This window comes from Cricetulus griseus (assembly GCF_003668045.3).
Source record: "Cricetulus griseus strain 17A/GY chromosome 1 unlocalized genomic scaffold, alternate assembly CriGri-PICRH-1.0 chr1_0, whole genome shotgun sequence".
In the NCBI taxonomy this organism is placed as follows: domain Eukaryota; kingdom Metazoa; phylum Chordata; class Mammalia; order Rodentia; family Cricetidae; genus Cricetulus; species Cricetulus griseus.
Window position 1 is genome coordinate 257,504,317 of NW_023276806.1, and position 25,392 is coordinate 257,529,708.

General features: G+C 46.8%; 1 protein-coding gene and 1 long non-coding RNA gene across 6 annotated transcripts in view; both read right to left on the reverse strand.

Moving 5' to 3' along the window:
• Positions 1-8,343, reverse strand: part of Stk38 (serine/threonine kinase 38) — a 44,257-nt gene extending 35,914 nt beyond the window's left edge. Inside the window, exons 1-2 of one of the 4 annotated variants that reach the window (XM_035451045.1) lie at positions 8,111-8,343; positions 2,691-2,825 (exon numbers count right to left, since the gene is read on the reverse strand). In XM_035451045.1, coding sequence (XP_035306936.1) covers positions 2,691-2,821 — 131 coding nt within the window. In that variant the 5' untranslated portion in view covers positions 2,822-2,825; positions 8,111-8,343. Of the gene's footprint in view, positions 1-2,690; positions 2,826-7,538; positions 7,704-8,110 lie in introns of those variants that run through there. The other 3 variants (XM_027394451.2, XM_027394454.2, XM_027394453.2) reach the window with 3 other exon arrangements.
• An 8,593-nt stretch (positions 8,344-16,936) lies between these two features.
• On the reverse strand, positions 16,937-19,229 carry LOC118239507. Of its 2 annotated transcripts, none has more exons than XR_004771876.1 (3): positions 18,755-19,229; positions 17,765-17,844; positions 16,937-17,493 (listed from the first exon to the last, which is right to left on the reverse strand). It is a non-coding gene; the product is annotated as an uncharacterized LOC118239507 (long non-coding RNA). The 2 variants fall into 2 exon arrangements; XR_004771877.1 differs by having other exon boundaries at positions 16,937-17,497.
• Positions 19,230-25,392: the final 6,163 nt, after the last annotated feature.

Genomic DNA, 25,392 nt, shown 5'->3' on the forward strand with positions numbered 1-25,392 from the left:
GGTCTCATTACAGATGGTTGTGAGCTACCATGTGGTTGCTGGGAATTGAACTCAGGACCTCTGGAAGAACAGTCAGTGCTCTTAACCCCTCAGCCATCTCTCCAGCCCCTCTAGGGTACTCTTAAAGAGTTCAAACACACAACAGTGTGCAGATACATTCATGACTACTACTTATAACTTGCTCCCTTTATACCTAACTAGGCTCCCTTCCTGGCATAGCCTCATTCAAAGGTAACCAAGATACAAGAGGACTGGTCAATGCTACAAGAGCTGAACAAATACATTTGTTATTTCTGTTGATGAGACACACAAAAACAAGAAAAATTGTATAGAAATAGCATGATTACATCTCCATGATCAACACTGAGAAATGCCTAAGAAAAACCCTAAATGTTAATATTACACAATTGTTGAAAAATTCAACATATCAGTAGTCCTTCAGTTCTATACTCTAGTTTGACTGATACATAGTCAATGAAAACCATTAGAAGGGCTGGACTTCCCCATGCTGGGACTTAAATAAAATTGACCCTGGATCACTAATCGTTATGGATATTCTAATGAATTTCAGATCACATGAAACACTGTAGAGTTAAGAAAACATAAGAAAAGTCAGGCAGTGGTGGCACACCCCATTAACTCCAACAATCGGGAGGCAGAGGCAGGTGCATCTCTATGAGTTCAAGGCCAGCCTGATCTACAGAAGGAGTTCCAGGACAGCCAAAGGTAAAATAAAACAAAAACCTAAGATCTAAGAGAATAGTTGCTGCTCTTCTCCCCTTTTCCACTTCCTTTTATTTCTCCTCCTCTCTTCCTCCCCCTCCTCTTCTTCCTCATCTTCTTTCTTCTCTTTCAGTCCTGGGGATTGGACTCTAAGCCTTGCACACACTAAACAAGTGCTGTGCCACTGACCTACACTGCCAGTTCCTGGGTAAGATGATCTGTGAAAATCTGCAGGATATGTACACTCTTTTTTTTTTTTTAAGATTTTATTTATTTATTATGTATACAACATTCTGCTTCCATGTATATCTGCACACCAGAAGAGGGCACCAGATCTCATTACAGATGGTTATGAGCCACCATGTGCTAGGAATTGAACTAAGGACCTCTGGAAGAGCAGTGGGTGCTCTTAACCTCTGAGCCATCTCTCCAGCCCGATATGTACTTAAGACAGTATAGTACATGTCTTCCCTTCAGGGGGAAGGGCAACCATTATTATGCAGTAAGTTAGGTCTGTGGCTTTAGTTAATCCACCACAACAGTCTTCAGGAAGAAAAAGAAAATACATTTTGTCAGAGGAAATGCCTGTTTCCTTGGCTTTAATTTGATAGCTATAAACCATCCAAACCATTATTTTTCATGAATAGGTAGGTAATTATCAATACTTACTGGGTACCTTGGGTGTACACCAGAGAGAACAGGAGGAGAGTCACTGTTCTAGAGAAGCAGATTAGAGACTAAAGGGCTAAAGAAGGCAAACTACAGAATGTGTGTGGTCTGCCAGTGGTAGGCCCAAGAAACTAGGAAGCACACGGTAGCTGGTGTGACACACTACACATGAGGGGCTCACTCGTGTGATGTTAGTATTTTAAGACAGGGTTTCATACAGTCCAAACAAGCCTTAAACTCAGTATTTGGTGGAAGCTGTCCTTGAGTTCCTGATCCTCTTGCCTCAATCTCCCAAGTGGAGCTGGGCTACCATGCCCAGAAAGTGAACTGTCCTCAACCTACCTTAACTGTGGAGCTTGCCATAGCATCTCCATGAACTGCCTCAGGTTTCTCCTGTTTCACTTGTATACAAGAGGCAACTCCCAAATGAGTTTTAGTTTTACTCTTTCTTTTATCTCCACAGTTTCCACATATCGCCCCATGCAGAAGTCTTGTCTGAAGTGAAACCATAGCACACGCCTATAACAGCAGCACTTGGGAAGCTGAGACTGGATTGGCAAAGGGCCAGGCAAGGCTACATGTTTGACCATATCAAAAAATAAAGTAAGCTGGGCATTGGTGGCGCACACCTTTAATCCCAGCACTCAGGAGGCAGAGGCAGACAGATGTCTGTAAGTTCGAAGCCAGCCTGGTCTACAGAGTAAGTTCCAGGACAGTCAGGGCTACCTAGTGAGACCTAATGGTTTTTGGGTGTTTTTTAAATGAAACAGCTCTCACATCATCATTGGCTTAGTCTTTAGAATGGCAGGAGCTCACATGTTACAGCAATCCTTCAAGACAGCATCATCCCCACCTTCCTGGTGAGGGAGCTGACAAGCAGAGACCTTCAAGAACTAGCTCTAGATCCAGCCTCACACAGTGGCTAGTCAAGACTCAGGGTTCAAACACCCAAGGAGCAACCTGACTAGATCACCCTGCTTTAATGATGAATGCAAGTGATATGACCCTATTTCTTTTTATAATGCAACAGAACTGAGTCAGTGACCAGTAGATATGGCTGTAATAGAAAGGATCTGGCAATCTGCCACACTGGCACTCACTATAACATATAACTATAACATAGCTGCTGCCACCCTGCTCTCCTTTTGTGTACAGCACATGCTACAACACGTAACCACAGCACGCTTTTCATTCTTGTCTCTGTTTTGTTTTTTGCCTTGTATATGATACGTAGGCACTCTACCACTGAGCAAACTCCCCAGCCCCAAAATATAATGTTTTCAAGCAGAATTCTTTACCTCATTTCTCGTTCTTCATGCTGAGCAATAAGGTTGCTGTAGAAATTCTCCAGTGTCACTTTGGTCATTGTCACCCTTTCTTTCGTATGATTGCTCATGGATGAGCAAGGTGTTGACCCTGTCATTGCCATGGCTCTTAGAAGGAAAGAGAGGTATTACTATCCATCTTCCGGTTGGAACCCAACAATGAGCCCTCCCCCAACCCCTGGTAGAAACATAAACTGGTAGAGCCTTTCTGGAGGACAAATGAGTTAATATCTGATACAACAGAGACCCACCTGGGAAGGGACTCTCAATGACTGTGTAAGTTAGGGTGGCCTGAGAATATGTCTGTGGGGAATTCTCTTGATGGAGCGGATGTGGCACCAACTACCCACTGTGAGTGGCACCAGACAGCTGGACACTTGGCTTAGCAGTTAAGAGAACTTGTCCTTGCAGAGGACTGGAGTTCAGTTGCCAGCACTCTGACACCCACCCTCTTCAGGTCTACAGCTGGGGTATACACACACATGCCCACTCCACATACAAACACATAACCCAGAAAGGAAGCCGAGCACTAGCAGACAGCATTCATTCACTGTTCTCGATCTGGCCTCCACTGTGGTGAGCTGCTCCAAGAGCTGTTTCCTTGACCTCCACAGTGATGGAGTATAACCCAAAACTGAGTTGGTTTTTTTTTGTTGTTGTTTGTTTTTGTTTTTTTGTTTTTCGAGACAGGGTTTCACAGGGTTTCTCTGTGGCTTTGGAGGCTGTCCTGGAACTAGCTCTTGTAGACCAGGCTGGTCTCGAACTCACAGAGGTCTGCCTGCCTCTGCCTCCCGTGTGCTGGGATTAAAGGCGTGTGCTACCAATGCCCGGCTCCCTCAAGTTGGTTTTGTCAGGGTATTTTATCACAGAAACAGGAAACAAAACTACGGCACAAGGTATGGTGTCATATAATTCTAGGTCTCAGGAGGCATGGCAAGACACCCCGTCCTAAGTTAGCTGATAAAGACCATGGAGAATAAAGGGTTTACTTGGCTTACACAGCCCAGGTCACAATCCACTGACTGAAGCCACAGCAAGAACTCAGGCAAGACCTACAGTAGAAGCCATGAATAAGTGCTGCTTCCTGGTTTGCTCTCTATGGCTTAGTTAGCTGCTTTCTTTCTTTCTTTTATATTATTATTATTATTATTATTATTATTATTATTATTTGGTTTGGTTTTTCGAGACAGGGTTTCTTTGTGTAGCTTTAGAGCCTGTCCTGGAACTCTCTGCCTGTGCCTCCCAAGTGCTGGGATTAAAGGTGTGTGCCACCACTCGGCAAAACTTTTTTCTTTTTTCTTTTTCTTTTTGGTTTTTCAAGACAGATGGTTTCTCTGTGTAACTCTGGTTGTCCTGGAATAGTCTGGCCTTGAGCTCAGAGATCTACCTGCTTCTGCCTCCTGAGTGCTGGGGATTAAAGGCGTGTGCCAGTCACTACCACCTGACAATGAATGTCTTTTTAATGACAAAAGAAAACTAGAAATACCATTAATAAATATGTAATAGAACTAACTGAAAGTATGAAAACCCCAGGCTGGATGGTGGTGGTACAAACCTTTAATCCCAGCACTCGAGAGACAGAGGCAGGCTGATTTCTGAGTTTGAGGCCAGCCGCCTGGTTTATAGAGTGAGTCCCAGGCTACAAAGAGAAATCCTGTCCCAAAAAACAACAAAAAGTTGGGCAATGGTGGCACACGCCTTTGGTCCCAGCACTCAGGAGGTAGAGGCAGGCGGATGTCTGTGAGTTCGAGACCAGCCTGGTCTACAAGAGCTAGTTCCAGGACAATCTCCAAAGCAATACAGAGAAGCCCTGTCTCAAAAACCAACCAACAAACAAAAAACAAACAGCAAAAAAGAAAGTATAAAAAATCCCAGCAAAAATAATTCAGTTACTTAAAGTAAGGGAAGTGAGACATAGTAGCATAGGCCTGCTATCCTGGGAGGTGAATGTAGGAAGCACAGGAGCGCAAAGTCATCTTCGGCTTCTATAATGAGTTTGTGGCCAGCCTGGTCTATCCAAAAAACAGAGTGTCGGTGTTATTAGTTTTCTAACTATAGGAAAATGAGAATATAATTTTAATCTAGAATGTATTTTTCTGTAATTTATCAGTAGCTTTGAGATTTTCAATTTCTACAATTAAAAGAATCTCGTGGTGGTGCACACCTTTAGTCCCAGCACTTGGAAGGCAGAGTCAGTTGGATTTCTGTGAGTTCGAGGCACAGCATGGTCTACAAAGCGAGCTATAGAACTGCTAGGGCTACACAAAGAAAACCTGTCTCAAAGGGAGAGAGAAAAAAAAAACCCTCTGGTTTATGAAACTTGGGTGTGGTTTCTTATTTGTCAGCTCGTAACCCTCCACCCACAATGAAAACCACATGCCCTCAAAGTGTATTTGGAAAGAATACTTAAAATCAGACATTAAAAAAAAACAAACCAACAGGGCAGTAAAATGGCATCAGGTAAAGTCTTGCCACCAAGCATGAAATGAAGATAGGCATTGAATGCCTGGGACCCATATGGTGGTTGGAGAGAACCAAGTCCCACAAGCTGTCCTCTGACCCCCACACACTTGCCATAAGGAAGCCACCTCAAGCCTCTATCACCCCACACTAAGAACACGCAAAATAAATAAAATTCTAAAATAAGGTAAGTGAGAGTTGTCTACAATTTTCTGGAGAGTCTACAGAGACAGTTACTCTCTCTCTCTCTCTCTCTCTCTCTCTCTCTCTCTCTCTCTCTCTCTCTGTGTGTGTGTGTGTGTGTGTGTGTGTGTGTGTGTGTGTGTGTGTAGGAAGTAGGAGACAGTTTCACTTGATAAACTAGGCTGGCCTTGAACTCATGGCAATCCTCTTGCTTCAGCTTCTCAAGTGCTAGGATTCTAAGCATGAGCCACCACAACAAGCTCTACAGACAGTTACATTTTTTTATTTTGTTTTCTTTTTTTCCCAGCCACAGTTTCTCTGTTAGCTTTGGTTGTCCTGGAATTTGCTCTGTAGAGCAGGCTGGCCTAGAACTCACAAAAGATCTGTCTGCCTCTGCCTCCTAAATGCTGGGATTAAAGGTGTGGGCATCACCACCTCTAGTGTTAGAAAATAAGGCAGACAATGCCTTCCATACAATGAGTAATTATTAAGTCTAAATTGAGCAAGCTAATGATTTTGTTGTCAATACAGCAGTAGGAAGGGAGAGAACATTTACAGATTGGTATATAAAGAACTGGGCAATAGGCCATAAATTCATCCGTGACAGAGGTGGCACTCGACTTTAGTGTCCCAGCACTGGGGAGGAGACAGAGGCAGGTGAATCTCTAAGTTGGATGGCAGCCTGATCTACAGAGTGAGCTCAGGACAGTCAGGGCTAAACTGAGAACCCCTGTTTCAAAACACTAAACAAACAAAACCAAAAAAAACAACAAATAAGTGAATAAAGGTAAAATGTCCCAAAGGAAGCTGAGTGTAATGGCACAAAGCCTTTAATCCCAAGGCAGGCAGATTCCTGTGAGTTCCAGGCCAGCCTGGTCTACAGAGTGAGTTCCAGGACAGCAGAGCTACATAGTGGGATCCTCTCAAAAAAAAAAGGGGGTGGGGGGACTGGTCAATAGAATATTATGTATACTCAAAGATGACAAATATGCTAAGCTAACAAAAAATCTTTTTATTTTCCTCCTAGTATCTAATGCAATGCTAAGGACTACACTCTATACTAACCCCCCCTCTGAGCTCACTATGTAGCCCAAGGTGGCTGCAAGCTCAGAGGTAGGCCTGCTTCTGCCTCCCTGGTGATTGTTGTGTGCACCACCACACCCTGCCCTTCTGACCTTTGTTCAAACCTTCTCTCTTCCTCCACTCAAAAGGTGTAGCCTAATTCTAATAACCTTTCATCGAGAGATAGGATTAATATTGCCCAATAATACCCCAAGGGTTTACTGGGTCAGTCAAACACTGCTTCCAAGACAGGCCTTCCCTCCTGCCCTCCGTAATTCCAGCTTCCTGCCCTGACCCCAAAGCCACTGCAGTCTCTGCCCTATTTACTTCACTCTCCTCCAGCGCTGCAAAGTTAGGGAATGGTGGGCAAGGAGGCCTGAGAAGGTTATTGTTTTTTAATTAACAAAGCATACACTCCTCATAAAACTCAGTGCTCAGGGCTGTGAACTCAATGAGGTCAAATGACAGCTACTGTTTCAGGAACTAGAGTTAAGCCTGTCTGGTTGACTTTAAAAAAATAGCATCTCACCGACATTTTATTTCTTTGTAATCGGAGATCTAAGTTTCATTGGACAATCCAAGACTAGTCCTTACAGTCATAAATGGAACCCCTCCTCAACTATGGAATAGCAAACTCATGTTTTAGTATCTCCCTCAAACTGTGCTGTGCACCTGGAACCTTCAAACATTTGCCTGGGAAGCAGGGTGTGGTGTCCAAAGCCTGTAATCCCAGCACTGGGGAGGCAGAGGCAGGTGGATCTCCATGAAGTCGAAGCCACTGAAGTCCACACAGCAAATTCCAGGCCAACCAGAGCTACACAGTGAGAGCCTGCGTCAGAACAAACACACAAGCTCCATTTGTGGTGTACGCTCCTGGGAGTGGAGAGCATGTGTGATGGAGAGCTGCAAGCGGTATGACGATGTGGCAGGCAGAGTCGGAGGCCAGAGCGGTCCTGTTATGAGGAAGCTGGTTTCTGATGTTTGGGGTGGGGCAGGGAGCTGCTCTTGCAGCGATGGTGGTTTTGGTTTTTTTTGTTTTGTTTTGTTTAGGGAAACCGCATGTCCCAGCTAATTGACAGCCAAGGTGCGCTGAGGAAGAGGAAGCAGAGGCTCTACCTCACTCTGACCTTCCTATTCGCTGTGAAAAAGAGCAGGAGTCCCCCGTGTCTGCGGGTCCTTTGCAGGGAGGGCAGCGCTGGCAGCCGTTACGCGCTCTCTGGCACACTTTCCCTCTGACTCCTTCGCCACTCTTCCCTGTCCTCCAGCTCGGTTCCTTTTCACGGTTCTCCCAACAGTCCTGGGGCCATTCGCGGGGATCTTACGGTACCCCCAAAACCAACCGCAAGCTAGGGGGCGGCCCCCAAGGTCCCACACCGTCCCAGGGGGCTCGGGGACTTGGGGCACCCGCGGGTTCTCGCATCCCTGGAGGAGGCCAAGGTGACGAGAGGTGCGGACCGAGGTCCCGGGGGAGGGGACGGGCCGGGCCGGTGGCAGCGGGCGCACAAAGCTGGCGACGGGGGAGCGGGGAGCGGCTGCCCGTCCCGGCTGCACGCCGGGCGCGGACGGACAAGGGGGGCTCGGGGGACCGCAGAGGGGACCAGGCGCGCGGCGGGAAGGGGAGCCCCGGAGCGCGCGGAAGCCGACGGCCGAGGCCGGCCAGCCTGGGGCGACCGCCGCGAGACACTCACCAGACCCGGGGGGGGAGGCGGCGGCGGCGGCGGCGGCGGCGCAGACGCGACGTGCAGGCGGGCGGCCCGCCCGATAGCGACCGCGGCGCGCCGGGGACTCCGAGGGAGCGCGGCCGCCGAGCCGCGACCGGAGGGGACGACAGGAAGCACCCCGACTGCCGGAAAAGACGGCAGCGCGGAGGGCCAAGGCTCCCCGGTACCCTCGGTCTGTGGCGAGCGGGGAGTTGGGGGGGGGGAAGCCGCCGCGGCCCGAACTGCGCATGCGCCACCCGCCGGCGGGCGGCGCTGCCCGGCGGCAGGACTGCGCGTGCGTGTGCGCGCGGCGGCGGCGCCCCGCCCACACCTTCACCCCTCACCCGGCTGCACCCGGGCGAGCAGGCTCGGGGAAGGCAGATGAGTGCAGTGTGGGGCGTGTACCGAGGTGGCTGGGCTGGGCTGGGCTGGGCTGGGCTGGGCTGGGCTGGTTCGCCTTTGTTTTGTTTCTTACTTTTTCTTTTGAAATAATTATAGACTCACCAGAAGTTGCAAAATGAAAACACTGAAGTTCCGTAAAGGCCAGCAGCACCCACCCAGCTTTTCTGGGTGTCTTATATAACGTCTCAACACCCGGAAATTGACTTTGGCTCCTTATCAACTAAACCAATGCAATCAGCTACCGCGACCGGGATTTAACGTTCGGCATGCACTTGAGGGAGGGTGTCTGTAATTCCCTGAAATTTAATCAGAGTTCCCCCACCCTCCCTAACTTCCGATCATTGTAGACATAGTCTGTTGGAACCCCAGGCCCCACCTATTTTTCATATTGTAAAGGATTTATGTGCTTTGCGAGGTGTCAGGTGAGCCCTCACACGTTAAAGTTCTCCCTTGTCTAACGTAAGCACAGAGCTTACCCTAGAGGCGCTAGTAACTTCACTCCCAGAGAACCCAACGCGTGCCCTCGATGGGAAAGTAAATTAAACTCCTGGAAACAATGATTAGTGACCCACCCAAGGTCCATCCTCCCTGCAAAGGGGTCCTTTAGGAGCAAGAGGAGAAAGAATCTTCCTTGTGTTAGTCATTCCCTGAGCGTTTTGTAGTAAGCCTTTCCTAACTGATGAGACCATAGGATCTGGTTTTCTTCAAGCGTTAAATCCCAGACTTTGTTTCCTTCACGGTCTGAAAAAGGCTTGACTGTGTCATCTTCAAAGCCAGTTTCCTTTGGTCTAAAAACAAAAACAGGGTTGAAGAGAAGAGATGCATGGAGCACTGGCTGCATTTCCAGAGGACCCAGGTTCGAGTCCCAGAACCCACGTAGCAACTCACAATGGTCTATGACTTCTGTAACTCCAGTCCTGGGGGGATCCATGGCCCACTTCTGGCCTCTGAGGTCAGCAGGCACACACATGATACATAGACACAGGTGCAGGCAAAATACCCACACATAAAATAAATAAAACTGCTGGAGTAGCAGTGTACCCTTTTAATAACAGTTCTTGGGAGGCAAAGGCAGTTGGATCTCTGTGAGTTTGAGGCCAGCCTGGGCCACATAGTAAGACCTTGCCTCAAAATAATACTAGGCCAGCCTGGTCTACTGAGCAAGTTCCAGGATAGCCAAGGCCACACATAGAAACCCTGTCTTGAAAAACCAAAATAATAATAATACAAAAACAAGGGCCTGCAAGATTGCTCAACAAATAGAAAGTTGCCTGCTGCTAAGTAAGATGCCCTAAATTCAATCCTGTAAGGAGTCTCTCTGTCCTGCCAGCTCTAAAATAATGACACAGATGCAAAGACTTCTTTTTTTCTTTCTTTTTTTTTTTTTTTTTTTTGGTTTTTCGAGTCTGAGTTTCTCTGTGTAACAAATCTGGCTGGCCACTTTGTATACCAGGCTGGCCTTGAACTCACAGAGATCTACCTGCCTCTGCCATCCAAGTGCTGGGATTAAAGGCACGCCTGGCGGAGATTTATTATTAATTATCAAAGTTCGTCCTATATCTTAGGCTTGTTTCTAACTAGCTCTTATAACTTTATTATTTTTTTTTGTTTTTCCGAGACAGGGTTTCTCTGTGGCTTTGGGGCCTGTCCTGGCACTCACTCTGTAGACCATTCTGGGCGTGGAACTCACAGAGATCAGCCGGCCTCTGCCTCCTGAGTGCTAGGATTAAAATCATGTGCCACCAACGCCCAGCTTAGCTCTTATAATTTAAATTAACCCATTTATATTATTCTGCGTTCTACTGAGTGGCTCATGGCTGTTACCTCCTCCTGCACATACTGCTTGTTCTGTGTCTCCTTGCATCTCTGCCTTTCTTATTCCCTGAGTCCTCTCTGTCCCCAAAAGTCCCACCTAACCTCTTCCTGCCTAACTATTGGCCATTTAGCTTTTTATTAAACCAACCAGAAGGCACCATGGCAAACACGCATCTTCACAGTGTAAACAAGTATTCCACAGCACGATCCCCAGGACACAGATGGCAGAAGGAGAAAACCAACTGTACCACTTGTCCTCTGACTTGCAGGATTATGTTTCTGGTTCTGGACAAAAGACTGAGATGCTACTGCAGCTCTGATGGTCTTCATTTTATGCCTGTATGATAGTCTGTGTGTACACCACACGCATGCAGTGCTATCAGAGGGCAAGAGGGTGTCAGAAAGTCCTTACCACTACATGGATGCTGGGGACTGGACCTGGGTCCTCTGGACTTTTTAACAGCTCAGTCATCTCCCTAGCCCCCATATTTGATTTTTAATTAAATTGTATTGAAATATTACTTACCTTGCTGCTGCATTTTTTGGGGGGGCACATTTCAAGACATGGTTTCTCTGGGTTTTGGAGGCTGTCCTGGAACTAGCTCTTATAGACTAGACTGGTCTTGAACTCACAGAGATCCACCTGCCTCTGCCTCCCAAACTCTGGGATTAAAGGCACGTGCCACCAACACCCAGCCGCTACTGCATTTTTGGACATCTTAATTTTTTTTTCAGACAGTCTTATGTAGCTCAGGCTAACACCAAACTCGCTTTGTTGCTGAAGATGAACCTTCAACTCTTGAAATCCTCCTGCCTCAGCCTGCCAAGTCATGAGATTACTGGTGTGGGTTACCACAAGTGACTGGTTTACACCTCTTGAAAATGAATTTCCAAACCAAGGAGAGGTGGTGCAGGCTTTTATTCCCGTCATTCCTCACCCCCAGCAAAGGAACCCAGTCCTCATCCCCTAAGAAGGAGCACACTCTGGTGGGGGCGGTCATTCTGTATATATGTTTGTCTTACTCGTTGTTAAATAAAGTACTGTTGGCCAATAGGAAAGAATGATAGGTGGGACTAGGAGTCAAGGAGGATTCTGGGAAATGTAGTTGCAATCCAGGCAGGAAGTAACAGCCGGCCAACGTAGTCTAGAGCTGAGAGCTCTGCATCTTGTAGGCAACAGGAAGTCAACTGATACATTTGGTGGTATCCAGAGCTTCGGAAACCTCAAGGCCCGCCCACACAGTGACACACTTCCTCCAACAAGGCCACACCCACTCCAACAAAGCCACACCTCCTAGTAGTGCCACTCCCTATGAGCTTATGGGGGCCAGTTACATTCAAACTACCACAGGCTCATTTAACATTATCATTTAGTTTTTATTCTTATCAAATATACAGACTTGTAAAAAAAAAAAAAGACCACATGACCTACAAGAACTGTGACAGCAGCAGCCATTCCCTGCCCCATCTCTCCCAGCTGCATCACTGCAGACAGAGGCTCTCTGAACACTTGGTTGTCTTTCACCCCTTAGGGGAGATAACATTGCTACCCATTACATTTTCACTTCAGAGCTTTAATTTCTTCAACGGTTTAACTTACACAACAACTTCCACCACCGCTGTGTCTGTCACCTCAGTGTCAGTGCTCACACTGAGCCCCCTTGAGTGAGGCATATGGCTAATACTACCTTCAGTGTCTCTTTTTCTCTTAACCTTCATGCTTAAATTCTATCAAAAGTGTTTTCCTAATAAATTACAAGTTAAGCCGGGTGGTGGTGGCACACGCCTTTGATCTCAGCACTCAGGAGACAGAGGTGGGAAATTCTCTGTGAATTCTAGGCCCGCAGGGTCCAGAGTGAGTTCTAGGACAGCCAGGCTATACAGAGAGACCCTGTCTCAATAAATAAATAAATAAATAAATAAATAAATAAAGTAGATAAATAGGATTGCAACCCTTTTTGAGAAACCAACACACCTGTGATTTCAGTTGTACTTTGTTGAGTTTCTAATTTAGACTTATTTTTATCTATGTGTATCTCTGTGTAGATTCCAGTGTGCATACCCACCTGTGTGCAGATGCCCGTGTAGGCCAACAAAAGGCATTAGATCTACTGGAGCAGAAGTACAGGCATGGATGAGCCACCAGACATGGGTGTTGGGAACCCAACTCCCGTCCTTTGACAGAACTCACTATGTAGAACTGGCTGGCCTTGAACTCACAGAGATCTACCTGCCTCTGCCTCCAGAGGGTTGAGATTAAAGGCATGTGCCACCAATGCCTCGCACCTTTTCTAGTATTAAACCTCAGTTGCTTCAAACATGCTAATCCTGATTTTCTTAATCCAGGATTTTCCTACATTGAGGTTTTAAAAGGTTACAGGAATGTCCAGGTGGCTCATCTCATGCCTATGACCCCAGAACTGAGGACATAGAGGCAAACAGATCTCTGAGTTAGTTCGGGGACAGCCTGGTTGTGTCACTGGTAATTGAGATCAGAATTGGGGGTTTCCAAGTTTTTGGTCTCTTACTAGAGCAGCAAGACAGGGAACTCCTCTAGGCAGAGGGTCTGAACAGACCAGACCATCCTACAGGACAGCAGCAGGGGCCACAGTTCCTGTTGGACTCTTCTTTATGAGGTCCGTGAAGCAGAGCTTGTTTACAAGGTGTAGTGAGGGCAGGTCTCTGTTTCAATTGATAAATTAGGTTGTATAATCACTTTGCCGAGCACAGGCCGCTTTCCATAATGCATCTGATTTGGCTTCTAAGCACCCCCCCATCATGTATAGACATTACATGGTAAATAGAGGGCTCTCCCTACACCTTTACTTGATGTGATGATTTGCCTTACTGGGCATGAATCCAAAACCAGTTCAGACTGGATTACACATACACACACACACACACACACACACACACACACACACACACACACACCCTGTACCAGGATGTATTGAGAAAACATTTGAATAGAAACTGACAGTCATTAAAGGGAGGGAAATCTTATACTACTGTTCAGAGAGGGGAGTACTATAGCCTGAGGCAGATGAGGGTCTGAGGTATTGTGTGTGTGTGTGTGTAGTTGCCCGGCTGCTGGGTGAGTTTTTCAAAGAGTGATACGAGTGATGTATGTAGACCAAACCAAACAGAGTGCCAGGTTCTAAACTACTCCCTATGCTTGCCTGCTGAAGTCTACATAGTGAGATCTAGGCCAGCCCAGGCTACATCTCAAACTAAGGGGAGAGTGATAAGCCGGGCATTGGTGGTGCATGCCCTTAATCCCAGCACTTGGGAGGCAGAGGCAGGCGGATCTCTGTGAGTTCGAGACCAGCCTGATCTACAAGAGCTAGTTCCAGGACAGCCTCCAAAGCCACAGAGAAACCATGTCTCAAAAAACCAAGAAAAAGAAAAAAATAAGGGTAGAGTGGTAAAGAGATGGCTCAGCAGTTATGAGCACTGGCTTCTCTTCCAGAGGATCTGGGTTCAGTTCACAACCATTTGTAACTCCAGTTCCAGGGGATTCTGGCTTCTGACTTTAGAGGCCAACGCACACTTGTGGTATGCAGACATACATGCAGGCAAAACACCCATACACATACACACACACAAACACACACACACACACACACACACACACACTCTCTCTCTCTCTCTCTCTCTCACACACACACACACACAGCCACACACACATGCTCACACACACATGCTCACACACACACACACACACACACACACACACACACACACACACACACACACAGAGACACACACGTTTTTTTAAAGGAGCTCCTCAAATGGCTGAGGGTGACATGGAGATGTGCTTTTGTCCCCTCACTTCTAACAAAACTTGAAACTTGAAAAACCTCAAAGCAAAGAGAGTAAGAAAGACAAAAAATATAGGTTTTCACGTTATTTCTTAGTTTCAGACTTACAGCTCTGCTGACTCTTAGTGCAAAGATGATCTCCTTGGCTCCTACCTTCCTGCCTGCTTAGAGTTTTTCTTTTCTTTAAGTTGCATGATAATGATGAGGCGAAAAGGACTGGAAAAATCTTAAGAGACACAGTTTAAAAGTAATTTTTTCCAGGCAACCACATTTGTCCATAACAATGAGTCAGTGTTTCTCTGGGGAATGAGGATGAGAAGTCAAGAAGCGATAAAGGCATCCACGGGCCCTCCCCACCCAAGTGATACCTGCTTCCCGGTCTACCCTTTGTAAATGAAGAGATCGGGGCCAGGTAGGGTGACACACAAAATAAGTAGACCCTTTAGTCCCAAGATTCGGTAGGCAGAGGCAAGCGGATCTCTGTGAGTTCAAGGCCAGTCCATTCTACATAGTCTGTTCCAATCAGGACTACACTGTGCAAACTTGTCTCAAAAATAAATAAATTTCTGGCTGGGCATTGGTGGCGCATGCCTTTAATCCCAGCACTCCGGAGGCAGAAGCAGGTGGATCTCTGTGAGCTCCAGGCTAGCCTGGTCTATAAAATAGTTCCAGGACAGGTTCCAAAGCTACTCAGAGAAACCCTATCTTGAAAAACCAAAAAAAAAAAAAAAAAAGATAAACGGTCAGGAGGGAGGGAAGTATGCTAGCATGGGTAGCATACAGGACTCAGAGAAACGAACTCTAGTTTCCGGATAAAAAGAGGGCGTAAACATGCTCCCTGGAACAACAACAAAAAAAAAAATCTGTAAGCCAGAATTGAAAGGGATAGGATGTCCACTGACCTCACTGTTTGCTTGGGAACCTCCCAGGGAGACAAGGGAGTTGCTGAGACTCTTTGAAACGGAGGGGTGGAGAGCTGTGTGAATCATGAGCCTCTCTGGCTCCTTGGGGGGGGGGGGAACTTCTAAATCTTCCAAGATTTTCAGAGACTTGAGAACTATTTTAACTGCCAACTGATATACAGTTATTTGGGCCCATGTGTGCCACGTCTATAGATGAAGCAAAGCTGAGAGATGTCATGTGAGTTTCGTTATCGAAGGGCATCTTAGAACCGTTCATGGTCCTATGACTGTCCATCAGGCTCACATATACACAGGATTTTCCAAAATGCTTGGAAAGGGTTTGTGGAGCACCCACGTTTGGTTCCCAGCATCCACATTGGACAGCTCACCACTGACTGTAACTTCAGCTCCAAGGCATCCAACGCCATCTTCTGGCTTCTGTGGGCACCAGCACTTGTGTGTCCATTACCCACAACATAGAGAAACACACTTATGCATAATTTAAAAATAATTCTTTTTTAAAAATTCTTTTTTACCTGTTGGGCATCCCTCTTGCCTCAAGCCCTCAGTGGCCGGGCATTGGTGGCGCACACCTTTAATCCCAGCACTCAGGAGGCAGAGGCAGGCGGATCTCTGTGAGTTCGAGACCAGCCTGGTTGGTCTACAGAGCGAGTTCCAGGACAGCCTCCAAAGCCACAGAGAAACCCTGTCTCGAAAACAAAAACAAAAACAAAACTGCACACAGGTGGTGCAGTTACATTCAGAGACACTCCTACCCATAAAGTACAACTAAATAAATAAAAATGGGGCTGGAGTCAGTTGGTGGTAGCCCATGCCTTTAACTCCAGAACTCACAAGGCAGAGGCAGGCAGATCTCTGTGAGTTCCAGGATAGCCAGAGCTGTTAGATAGAGAAACCCTGCCTTGAACACACACCACACACACACACACACACACACACACACACACACACGCACGCACGCACGCACATATTCCTTGGCACATTGCCCACTGCTATTGAATCTCAAGCTAGTCCCCAACTCTCCTTTTAAAGCTCTTGTTTTGTTTAAATAATGGGTCAAAGATTATAAAAGTTAATAAGTAAAATTCATATTCCTACTCCTTTTGCCCAAACCTCCCCCTCTCAGGCTATTTTGTTGTTCTTTTTTTATTTTGTTTTGTTTCAGACAAAGCCTCATGTAGCCCAGGCTTACTTCAAATTCACTGTGTATTGAGGCTGGCTTTGAGCTCCTGATCATCCTGCCTCCGTTTCCCAGGTACAGGAATTACTAGCATGTAGTGCCAAGCCCAGACTTGTCCCTCACCCATTTCCTCCCCTTGCATGGATGAGGAATTGGATTAGTATTTTGTGCATCTTTATTGAGTTGAAGCAAAACTGTATTTAGACTTATGTCACCCTTTTTAAATTTTTGTTTATTTTTATGTATAGCCGCATGTCTCGTGCTCACGCAGGTGCCTGTGGAGGCCAGAGAGTATTGGATGCCCTGGAACTCAGCTCCAGGGGTGTGTGAGCCACCCGATGTGGGTGTGGGAACTGAATTGGGGTCCTCTTCAAGGACAGTAAGCACTCTTAACCCCTGAGCTAAGCCTCCAGGCCCTATTTTCCCCTTTGAAAAACATGGCCTGATCTTTTCTCAGGCAGGGTTCTGTTTTGGGTGGTAGTTTCCTGGTTTAGGAAGAAAGGAGCTGGTGCTGATGCCCCATTCTCTGACGCTGGGGAGGGGGGCTGGTTCTCTCTGTCTGTCTGTCTCTGTCTTTCTGTCTGTCTGTCTGTCTCTCTCTCTCTCTCTCTCTCTCTCTCTCTCTCTCTCTCTCTCACACACACACACACACACACACACACACACACACACACACACACACACCCTGTCTAGCAGCTCACCCTCTCTGGACTACCTTTGTGGTTTTGTTTTATAACGTCACACTCGCTTGGCTGGTTTTGTCAGTGACAAACTTAAAGGTTCAGGGTGTGGTTCCCAGATGTTGGTCTTTCATGGTTTAAGAAAATCCAGTACACACAAATGTCAACATTTCCAAAACAAATTAGGGAGTGGCTGCTCGCATTACAAATGAACCTTGAAAAAGGATTCATTTAAAGTTTTTAAAAAAATGTATTTACATACAGGCAACACAGGTTTTTTTTGTTTGTTTTGTTTTGCTTTGTTTTTAATCCACTCTGTAGCCCATGCTGGTCTAGAATTCATGGGTGACACTTTGTCTCTGCTAGGCTTTATTTATTAGTTAAATAGCACTTGAATGTGGTACAAAATTCAAAATAGTAAGGAATGCAGGTCCTCCTTCTAGGCAGACATGCTGGAACCCGGCTGTAACTCTAGCTCTTGGGAGAAAGATGATTAGGAGTTCAAGGTCATCCTTGGATAGTTCAAGGACAGCCTGGGCTCCATAGGACCCTATCTTAAAAAAAAAAAAAAAAGATTACTAAATGATTCAGCCTGTAAAGGTGCCTGCAGCCAAGCCTGAGGTCCTGGATTCAATCCCTAGGATCCACAGTAAAAAGACAGAACTGATCCCATTTGACCTCCACATATATACTGGCAAACACAAACACACACACACACACACACACACACACACACACACACACACTCGAGCCATTAAAGAAGCAAAAATAGAGCTGGTGAAATGGCTCAGTGGATAGTGCTTGCTGTGGAACTTGTTGACCTGAGTTCAATTCCTGGGTTCCACATGGTGAAGGAGAAAGCAGGCTCCTGCAAGTTGTCCTCTGACCTCTGCCTGTGCACCTGTACAAAAACATACGTACACAAAATTAATAAATAAATGTATAAACTTCTAAACTAGTGTCTGTGTGTGTACATGTGTGATAGTATGTGCGTGTGCGTGCAAGTGTGTCTGGAGAGATGGCTCATTGGTCAGAGTGCTGGCTGCTCTCGCAGAGATCAAACTCTCTCCCTCCCCCTCTTTTTTGAGGTAGGTCTTGCTGTTGTTATCTTAGTCTGGCCTGGACCTCATTATGTAGCTCAGGCTGACCTCACACTTGGAAATTCCTCTTCAGCCTCCCAAATGGGGTCTGAGTGACTATGCCCATCCTTTCTTTTTAACTTTTAAGGTGCTGTTTTTAAAAAAGAGGTTATTGTAGGGTATGTTTGCATATGCAAAAAATATGGAAAGATCCATAAGAAGCCAGTAACAGAAGAGACTCATGGGAGGGAGGCTCTGTGGCTGGGGAATCGAGGAGGATGCTTGTGCAAATGTTTTATCCTTATTTTTACTTTATGTCTATGGGTATTTTCCTGTATTTTGTCTGCGTACCATGCTCATGCAGTGCCTCCAGAGACCAGACGAGGGCACCAGATCGTTGAACGCTGTTATAGGCAGTTAGGAGCCACCATATGGAAGATGAAAACTGAACCCAGGTTCTCTGCAAGAGCAGACACATACACACACACACACACACACACACACACACACACACACACACACACACTCAATGCATACACATGCGCTCCGGTGCACGCAAGCACACTTGCTTTCTTTTTTTTTTAAGATAGGTTCTCATGGGGTCCAGGCTGGCCTCAATATACTGTATTTAAGGGTAACCTTGAACTTCTGCTCTCCAGCCTTCACCTTCCAAGTGCTGGGATTACAGGCGTTGGCCATGGCCATCTCTCCGTCTTGATTCAATGCTCTTACCTTCCATCTCTCCATCCTGGAGTCTTCTTCCTCCACGGGGGCCTTTGGACACTGAGAGTTTTGTTGTTGCCAAGTTTGGCTTTTCGGGTCTCTCTCTCTCTCTCTCTCTCTCTCTCTCTCTCTCTCTCTCTCTCTCTCTCTCTCTCTCTTTCTTTCTTTCTTTCTTTCTTTTCTCCATGAGCCAAGTCAAAACCTCCCAGGACCCCAGAGACAAACTCTATCCATGAACCCCAAATTGCTGTTGTTCGGCTATAATCTCCTCTGCACTCTGGACCCTGTCTCCCCGTCACTGTTGGAGAACTGGCCCAGATTAAACACCTGATGAACAAATAAATGCCCTCCTGGCTAGCACCGCGCACCCGGAGCCACTCTGGTGACTGTTTCTAGCTAACCGTCCTTTGGTTTCCGCCAGCCTTTCTTACCCATCCCAGCTCCTCTGCACCTTTACCTAAATAGTTACCCTCTCACGTCCCACTCGGAATTAAATCAGAGCCAGAGAGCGCCCCCTGCCTGCACAGAGCGTCCCCTCTGTCCCTGTCTGTGCACAGAGGCCGGGGCTCGCTCACGCTTCCTCCCACACTGAAGCCGCTTCCCCCATCCCCGCCGCCAGCGTTTCCCCCGGTCCCTCCCTTCTTCAGAGGCTCCAGGCTTAAAACCTCTTTCCCCAGCTGTGACTCGATTTTCCTGGCCTATGTCTTTGCTTTTTTCTTTATAATTTGTTTATTCCTGGTTTATGTACATTGGCGTGGTGACATCTTGTTTATATTCTAACAAGTAAAGCTTGCCTGAAGATCAGAGGGCGGGGCTAGCCAATAGCTAACCACAGAGGTCTGCAGGTCTGTACAGACAGACAGGAAGTGAGATGGCTGGGCCGAGAGAGGAATATGAGCTAGAGGAGACGGGGACTAGGCTTCTTCAGTCTGAGGACTTCATAGAGTTTAGAGATCCAGTGGATGCTGCTCTGCTTCTCTGATCTTTCAGCTTTCACCCACTAATATCTGACTCTGGGCTTTTATTATTAAGGCCTATTAGGACTCCTGTTATGGGGCTGGAGAGATGGCTCAGGGGTTAAAAGCACTGACTGTTCTTCCAGAGGTTCTGAGTTCAATTCCCAGCAACCACTTGGTGGCTCACAACCATCCATTATGAGATCTGGTGCCCACTTCTGGCACGCACTGTATACATGATAAATAAATTAATTAAAAAAAAAAAGAACTCCTGTTACACATTGGTGTTTTGCTTGCATGTATGGCTGTCTGAGGGTGTCAGATCTTGGAGTTCAGACAGTCATGAGCTGCTGTGCTGGTGCTGGTAATTGAACCCAGGTCCTCTGGAAGAGCAGTCCATGCTCTTAACCAAAGAGCCATTTACCCCAACCCCTCCTTTTTTCTTTTTAGTTTCTTCAGACAGGATCTCTCTGGCTGGCCAGGGACTTTGTAGACCAGGCTGACCTTGGATTCACAGATCTGCCTCCCCGGTGCTGGGATCAAAAGCATGTGCCACAACCTGCTATTAATCCTCTCCTAGTGTCCCAGCCTCCAACTGCTCTAGACAAAGCCGGAAACATTAATTCCATGGTAGCTAATGGAGTTGTCTTACATTTGCTTGCCCTAGGTGAGCGTGTGTGGGCACTGACTGACCCCTTCTCCAAGTATTGTTTCCTCATCTTCCTTGTGACCATGTTTCGTAAGTGGCTCAGCTGGTAATTGCTAGCCCAGGGGCTGGATTGTCTTCCTGCCTGACAAACATCTAGTTACCTTTAATTTACCCTTCTCCACCCAGCAGATCAGTCTGTACAAGCCAGAGGCCTGTGCTTACCCACGGGGCAATTACCTCAGATTGCAATTAGCTGCTGTGGGGTCATTCTATACCCCCAGGCTACTCCCTGGGTTGTACAGCACACCTTGGGACCTCTGTGATGGCAAGACACCTGGGAGATGGCTTTCTGCTCCAGGATATCACCTGCTCTGTAGGTGGTGCAGGAGTGTCCTGAGAGCTCCCGGTACACGTATGTCAGAGGGGCCCAGAACGCTCCCTTCCCTTCCTTCATGGGTCATCATTTTCTGGTTATTCTTTCAGACACTGCCAAAGGTGATCTTTGGAAGTGAAGAAAGCAGCAACACCATGGCTGCAGGTGGCTGAGGCCCTATGGAACATAAGGACTTGTACATGGTAGGCAAACACTCTACCATTGAGCTATTTTCCTGACCCTGGTTTTAAGATATTTATGGGGGCTGGAGAGATGGTCCAGCAGTTAAGGGCATGTACTGCTTTTCCAGAGGACCCAGGTTCAATTCCCAGCACCCGTGTCAGCTGCCTCACAACCACCATTAACTCCAACTCCTGGGGTATGCAGCTCCTCCGGCCTCTTCATGTGCTTGCCCTCATGTGTACATATCTATACAGAGATACATGTACACGATTTAAAATTGTAAAATTAAATCTGAAAAGGAATTACATTTGTATGTGTGTATGTGTTCCCTGTGTGTGTGTAAACAGAGCCAGAAGAAAGCATTGTGTGTCCTTCTCCATCTCTCTCTGCCTGTTCCTCTGAGACAGGGTCTCTCCTTGAATTCAGCCAGCCTGTGAACCCCCTGCCTCCATCCCCTCCAGGAGCTGGGATTATAGGCCTGTGTGAAACACCTGACTTTGTTGTGTGGGTGCTGGGGTTTGAACTCTGAACCTAAAGATTGCACATTAAGCCCTGTCAATGTCTGAGCCATCTCTCCAGCCCGTTTGCTTTTTTGAGACAAGGCTTATGCTGACCTGGAACTTGCTATGCAGCCCAGGCTGACCTCAAATGCAAGAGTAACCTCTTGCCTCAGGGCTCTCAAATGCTGGGATTATAGGCATGACCATCCTGCCCAACTCCACAGTGCGTATGCTACCTAAGAATCCCTGAAGATGACAGTTACTAGGCAACTCCTCTCATCCCCACATGTGGCTGGCACTCAGGAGGCCTGGTCTTAGTTATGGGGAGAACAGCAGCAGACTTGGGAAACCCAGAGTTCTGAATTCTCCAGTCAGCACCTCCTCAGGCCGGGGTCCAGGCTTATCTGGAAGTGGAGGGGATTCCATGGAGCCTCGTGTGAGCTCTACAGCACAAGATCTGTTCCCCCTGGAGTCATGGCTCAAAAGCCAGGAAGAGACTCACCTGTTTAGCCCAGTTCATCTCTAAATTGAGGCAACAAACATCTATTTACCTGAGACAGAGGAAGGCTCTAGAGAGAATACAGCCCTGGGGACAAAAGCCATTAATGTTCCAAAAGGAGTCAGTATGGTAGCACATGCCTATAATCCCAACACTTGGGAGACAGAGGAGGGTCAGGAGTCCAAAGCCATCTTTAGCTGGGCCGCAAGTTTAAAGTCAGCCTGGGCTACATGAGACTGACCCTGTCTCAAACAAACAAGTTTCAGGCTAGCATGGCATCCTGACACAGCCCCAGGGACATGGAGAAGCTTGGGAAATGTGGGTTTGGAGACAACAGAAAAAAAAAAATCTAAAACTACCCATAGGAGGCAGACAAATAGGTGTTATAGAAAAAAAAGTTCGTTCTTTTTGCCAGAAGGTAGAAGTGGAGGCCCGTGTCCTCTTGAGCCTCACAAAGAGGGATGTCTGGGTGAAACATGGAATTTGTGGAGCTGTTGGAGTGAGAAGGCACGAGAGTCACCTAAGTGCAGTATTAGCAGAAAGAAGACGCACACTTCTGCCTGAATGCGGCTAGCAAGCCAGTGGGTAACCACCCACACGGCCATTAATTACCTAAGTAGCCTATTACCGCCTAGCCTACCATCTTGTCTTCTGACCTTTCTTGTCGCTGAGATTCCCATTATCTCTTGTGTAAAGAAGGCAGCAAAAGTCTTCCACAGCCAAAGCCCAAGGATACGTGGGAGGGAAGAAGCCACAGGTTTGAGAAAGATTGTCTTGTTCACTTGTAAATAAAGATACTTGTTAAGGCCCACTCCTTTAATTAAAGCACAAAGGCTCAGAGGTGGCTGTGGCTGTCTGTGAGTTCAGGACAGCCAGGGCTACATGGTGAGACACCTCACAAAGAAGAAAGAACTGGCTGGGCATTGGTGGCACACGCCTTTAATCCCGAGTGCTGGGGCACTCGGGAGGCAGAGGCAGGTGGATTTCTATGAGTTGGAGACCAGCCGCCTCTACAAGAGAAGATGGGGGTTGCTGGAGGGGGTTGGTGACACAGGCCTGTAAGCCCAGCAGCACTCAGGAGGCTGAGGCAGGAGGATCGGAAGTTCAAGGCTGTTCTCAGCTGCCAAGTGAGTTTGAGGCCAGCCTGGGGTACTTAGGCCCCCGCTTTTTTGTTTGTTTTTGTTTTGTTTTGTTTGTTTAAAGGGCTACCTGGTCTTTTCAGAATCTCAATCCCCAGGGAAGGTGAGAGGGTGTGGAAGATGAAGGGTGATGAGCCTCTGGTGTTACGGCAGCTGCTGCCTCCCAGTGGCCAGTGCCTTTCACACCATTCCAAACTAGGAGAACAAGAGAGACTGCTGAGAACTTGACCCTGCCAGGGTGGAATGCCTTGGAAACCTGCCTGTCCTTGGCTGCTTGAGGAGGACTTACTGGTGGTTAACAGCCTTCGCAGCTGCCACTCACAGCATGCACGGTGCAGAGCTGACTCTGGAGGTCCCTGCGGACGGTTGGCTTTCTCCAGTGCTTCACCTTAAGTCTGCCTGGGAGCCTTTGCTTCCTTATTCTTGCAAGTCTGCTCTCTGGAGAGAGAGCTTCAGGGAAACCAAAAGAATTGGACTCTAGGGAGAGCTGCTGAGTGAAGTCATAAACGACTGTCAAAAACCCTTTTTCTATGTATACGTTCTTTTTGTTCTGCTTTTTCAGAACAGGGTCTCTCTACATAGCCCTGGGTGTCCTGGAATTCACTATGTAGCATAGGCTGGCCTCTGCCTCCCAAGTGCTAGGATCAAAGGCGTGCACCACCACAGCCAGGCTTTTTTGGTTTTTGCTTTTTTTGTTTTTTGAGACAGGATTTCTCTGTGTAGTTTGGAGCCTGTCCTGACACTCCCTCTGGAGACCAGGCTGGCCTTGAACTCACAGAGATCAGCCTGCCTCTGCCTCCTGAGTGCTGGGATTAAAGGTGTGCGCCATCAATGTCCGGCTGATTTTTTTTTTTTTTAATAAATCTGGTTTTTCCTGTTTGGATGTTTTGCTTATATGTCTGTGCAACACATGTGTGCTTGATGGCTAGCCTAGAACTTGCTATGTTAGACCAGGCTGGCCTCAAATCCAGAGAGATCTTCCTGCCCTTAATGGGATCAAAGACATGTCTTTGCCTGCCTAAAAACAAAACGAAAAAAAACTTTTTTTGGTTTTTCAAGACAGGGTTTTCCCATGTAGTTCTGGCTGTCCTGGAACTTGCTTGGTAGACCGGGCTGGCTTTAAACTCAGAGTATCTGCTTGTCTCTGCCTTCCAGGTGCCAGAATCAAAGGTGTGTGCCACCACCTCCCAGTTAAAAGAATACTTTTAAGAAAATTGAGGGCATGGTGGTGACATAGGGTTTTAATCCCAGAACTTGGGAGGCAGAGGCAGGTGGATCTCTGTGAGTTCAAGATCAGCCTGAACAAGTTCTGGAACAGCCAGGGCTGTTACACAGAGAAATCCTGTTTGGAAAAACCAAAAATAAAATAAAAATTAAAAAGATCAAGTGAATCAAAGCTGAAAAGCTCTCATCATGCTCTTGAGTGTGTGTGTCTGTATTACAGATATATATATATATATATATATATATATATATTGCTTCTTTCTCACCCATGTCTAATCTACACTTAAATATTTTAATAAATTTTAACTTTGCTTCACAAAAATAAAAAAAAAAAAACGGCTGGAAAGATGCCTCAATGGTTAAGAGCACTTGCTGCTTTTATAGAGGACTGAGCACCCAGGTGGTGGCTCACAATTTTCTGTAACTAAGTTTCATGTGATCTTAGGATCCCTTCTGGTCTCTACAGGCACTAGGCACCTCTGTGGTGCATGGCCATACATGCAGGCAAAATACCTATACACATAAAGATTGGAAATTTTTTTTTGAGACAGGGTTTCTCTGTGGCTTTGGAGGCTGTCCTGGAACTAGCTCTTGTAGACTAGGCTGTTCTCGAACTCACAGAGATTCACCTGCCTCTGCCTCCCGAGTGTTGGGACTAAAGGCGTGTGACACCACCGCCTGGCTAAAGATTGGAAATTTATTAAGAATTTTAAACATACAAATAAAAAATACTGAGCTGTGTGTGGTGGTTCGTATCTGTAATCTTGGCCTTCCTGAACTGAGACAAGGGGGTTGTTTCAAGTTCTAGCCAGCCTGGCTATGCATCAGAACCCTGTCTCAAACCCTCAAAGATTACAGAAAAAAAAAAAAAAAAATCAGGTGCTGGAGAGGTGGCTCAGGGTAAAGAGCACTGGCTGCTCTTCCAGAGATCCTGAGTTCAATTCCCAGCCCCCGTGCCGCTCACAACTGTCTGTGACTTCCAGGAGCTCCAACACCCTCTTCTGGCTTCCACAGGCATCACACGTGTGTGTGTTGCACAGACATATAAGCAAAACATCCACACATAAAAAACAAACTAATTAAAAAATACATCAGTCCCAACAAATACTGGAAACTGAAAGCTG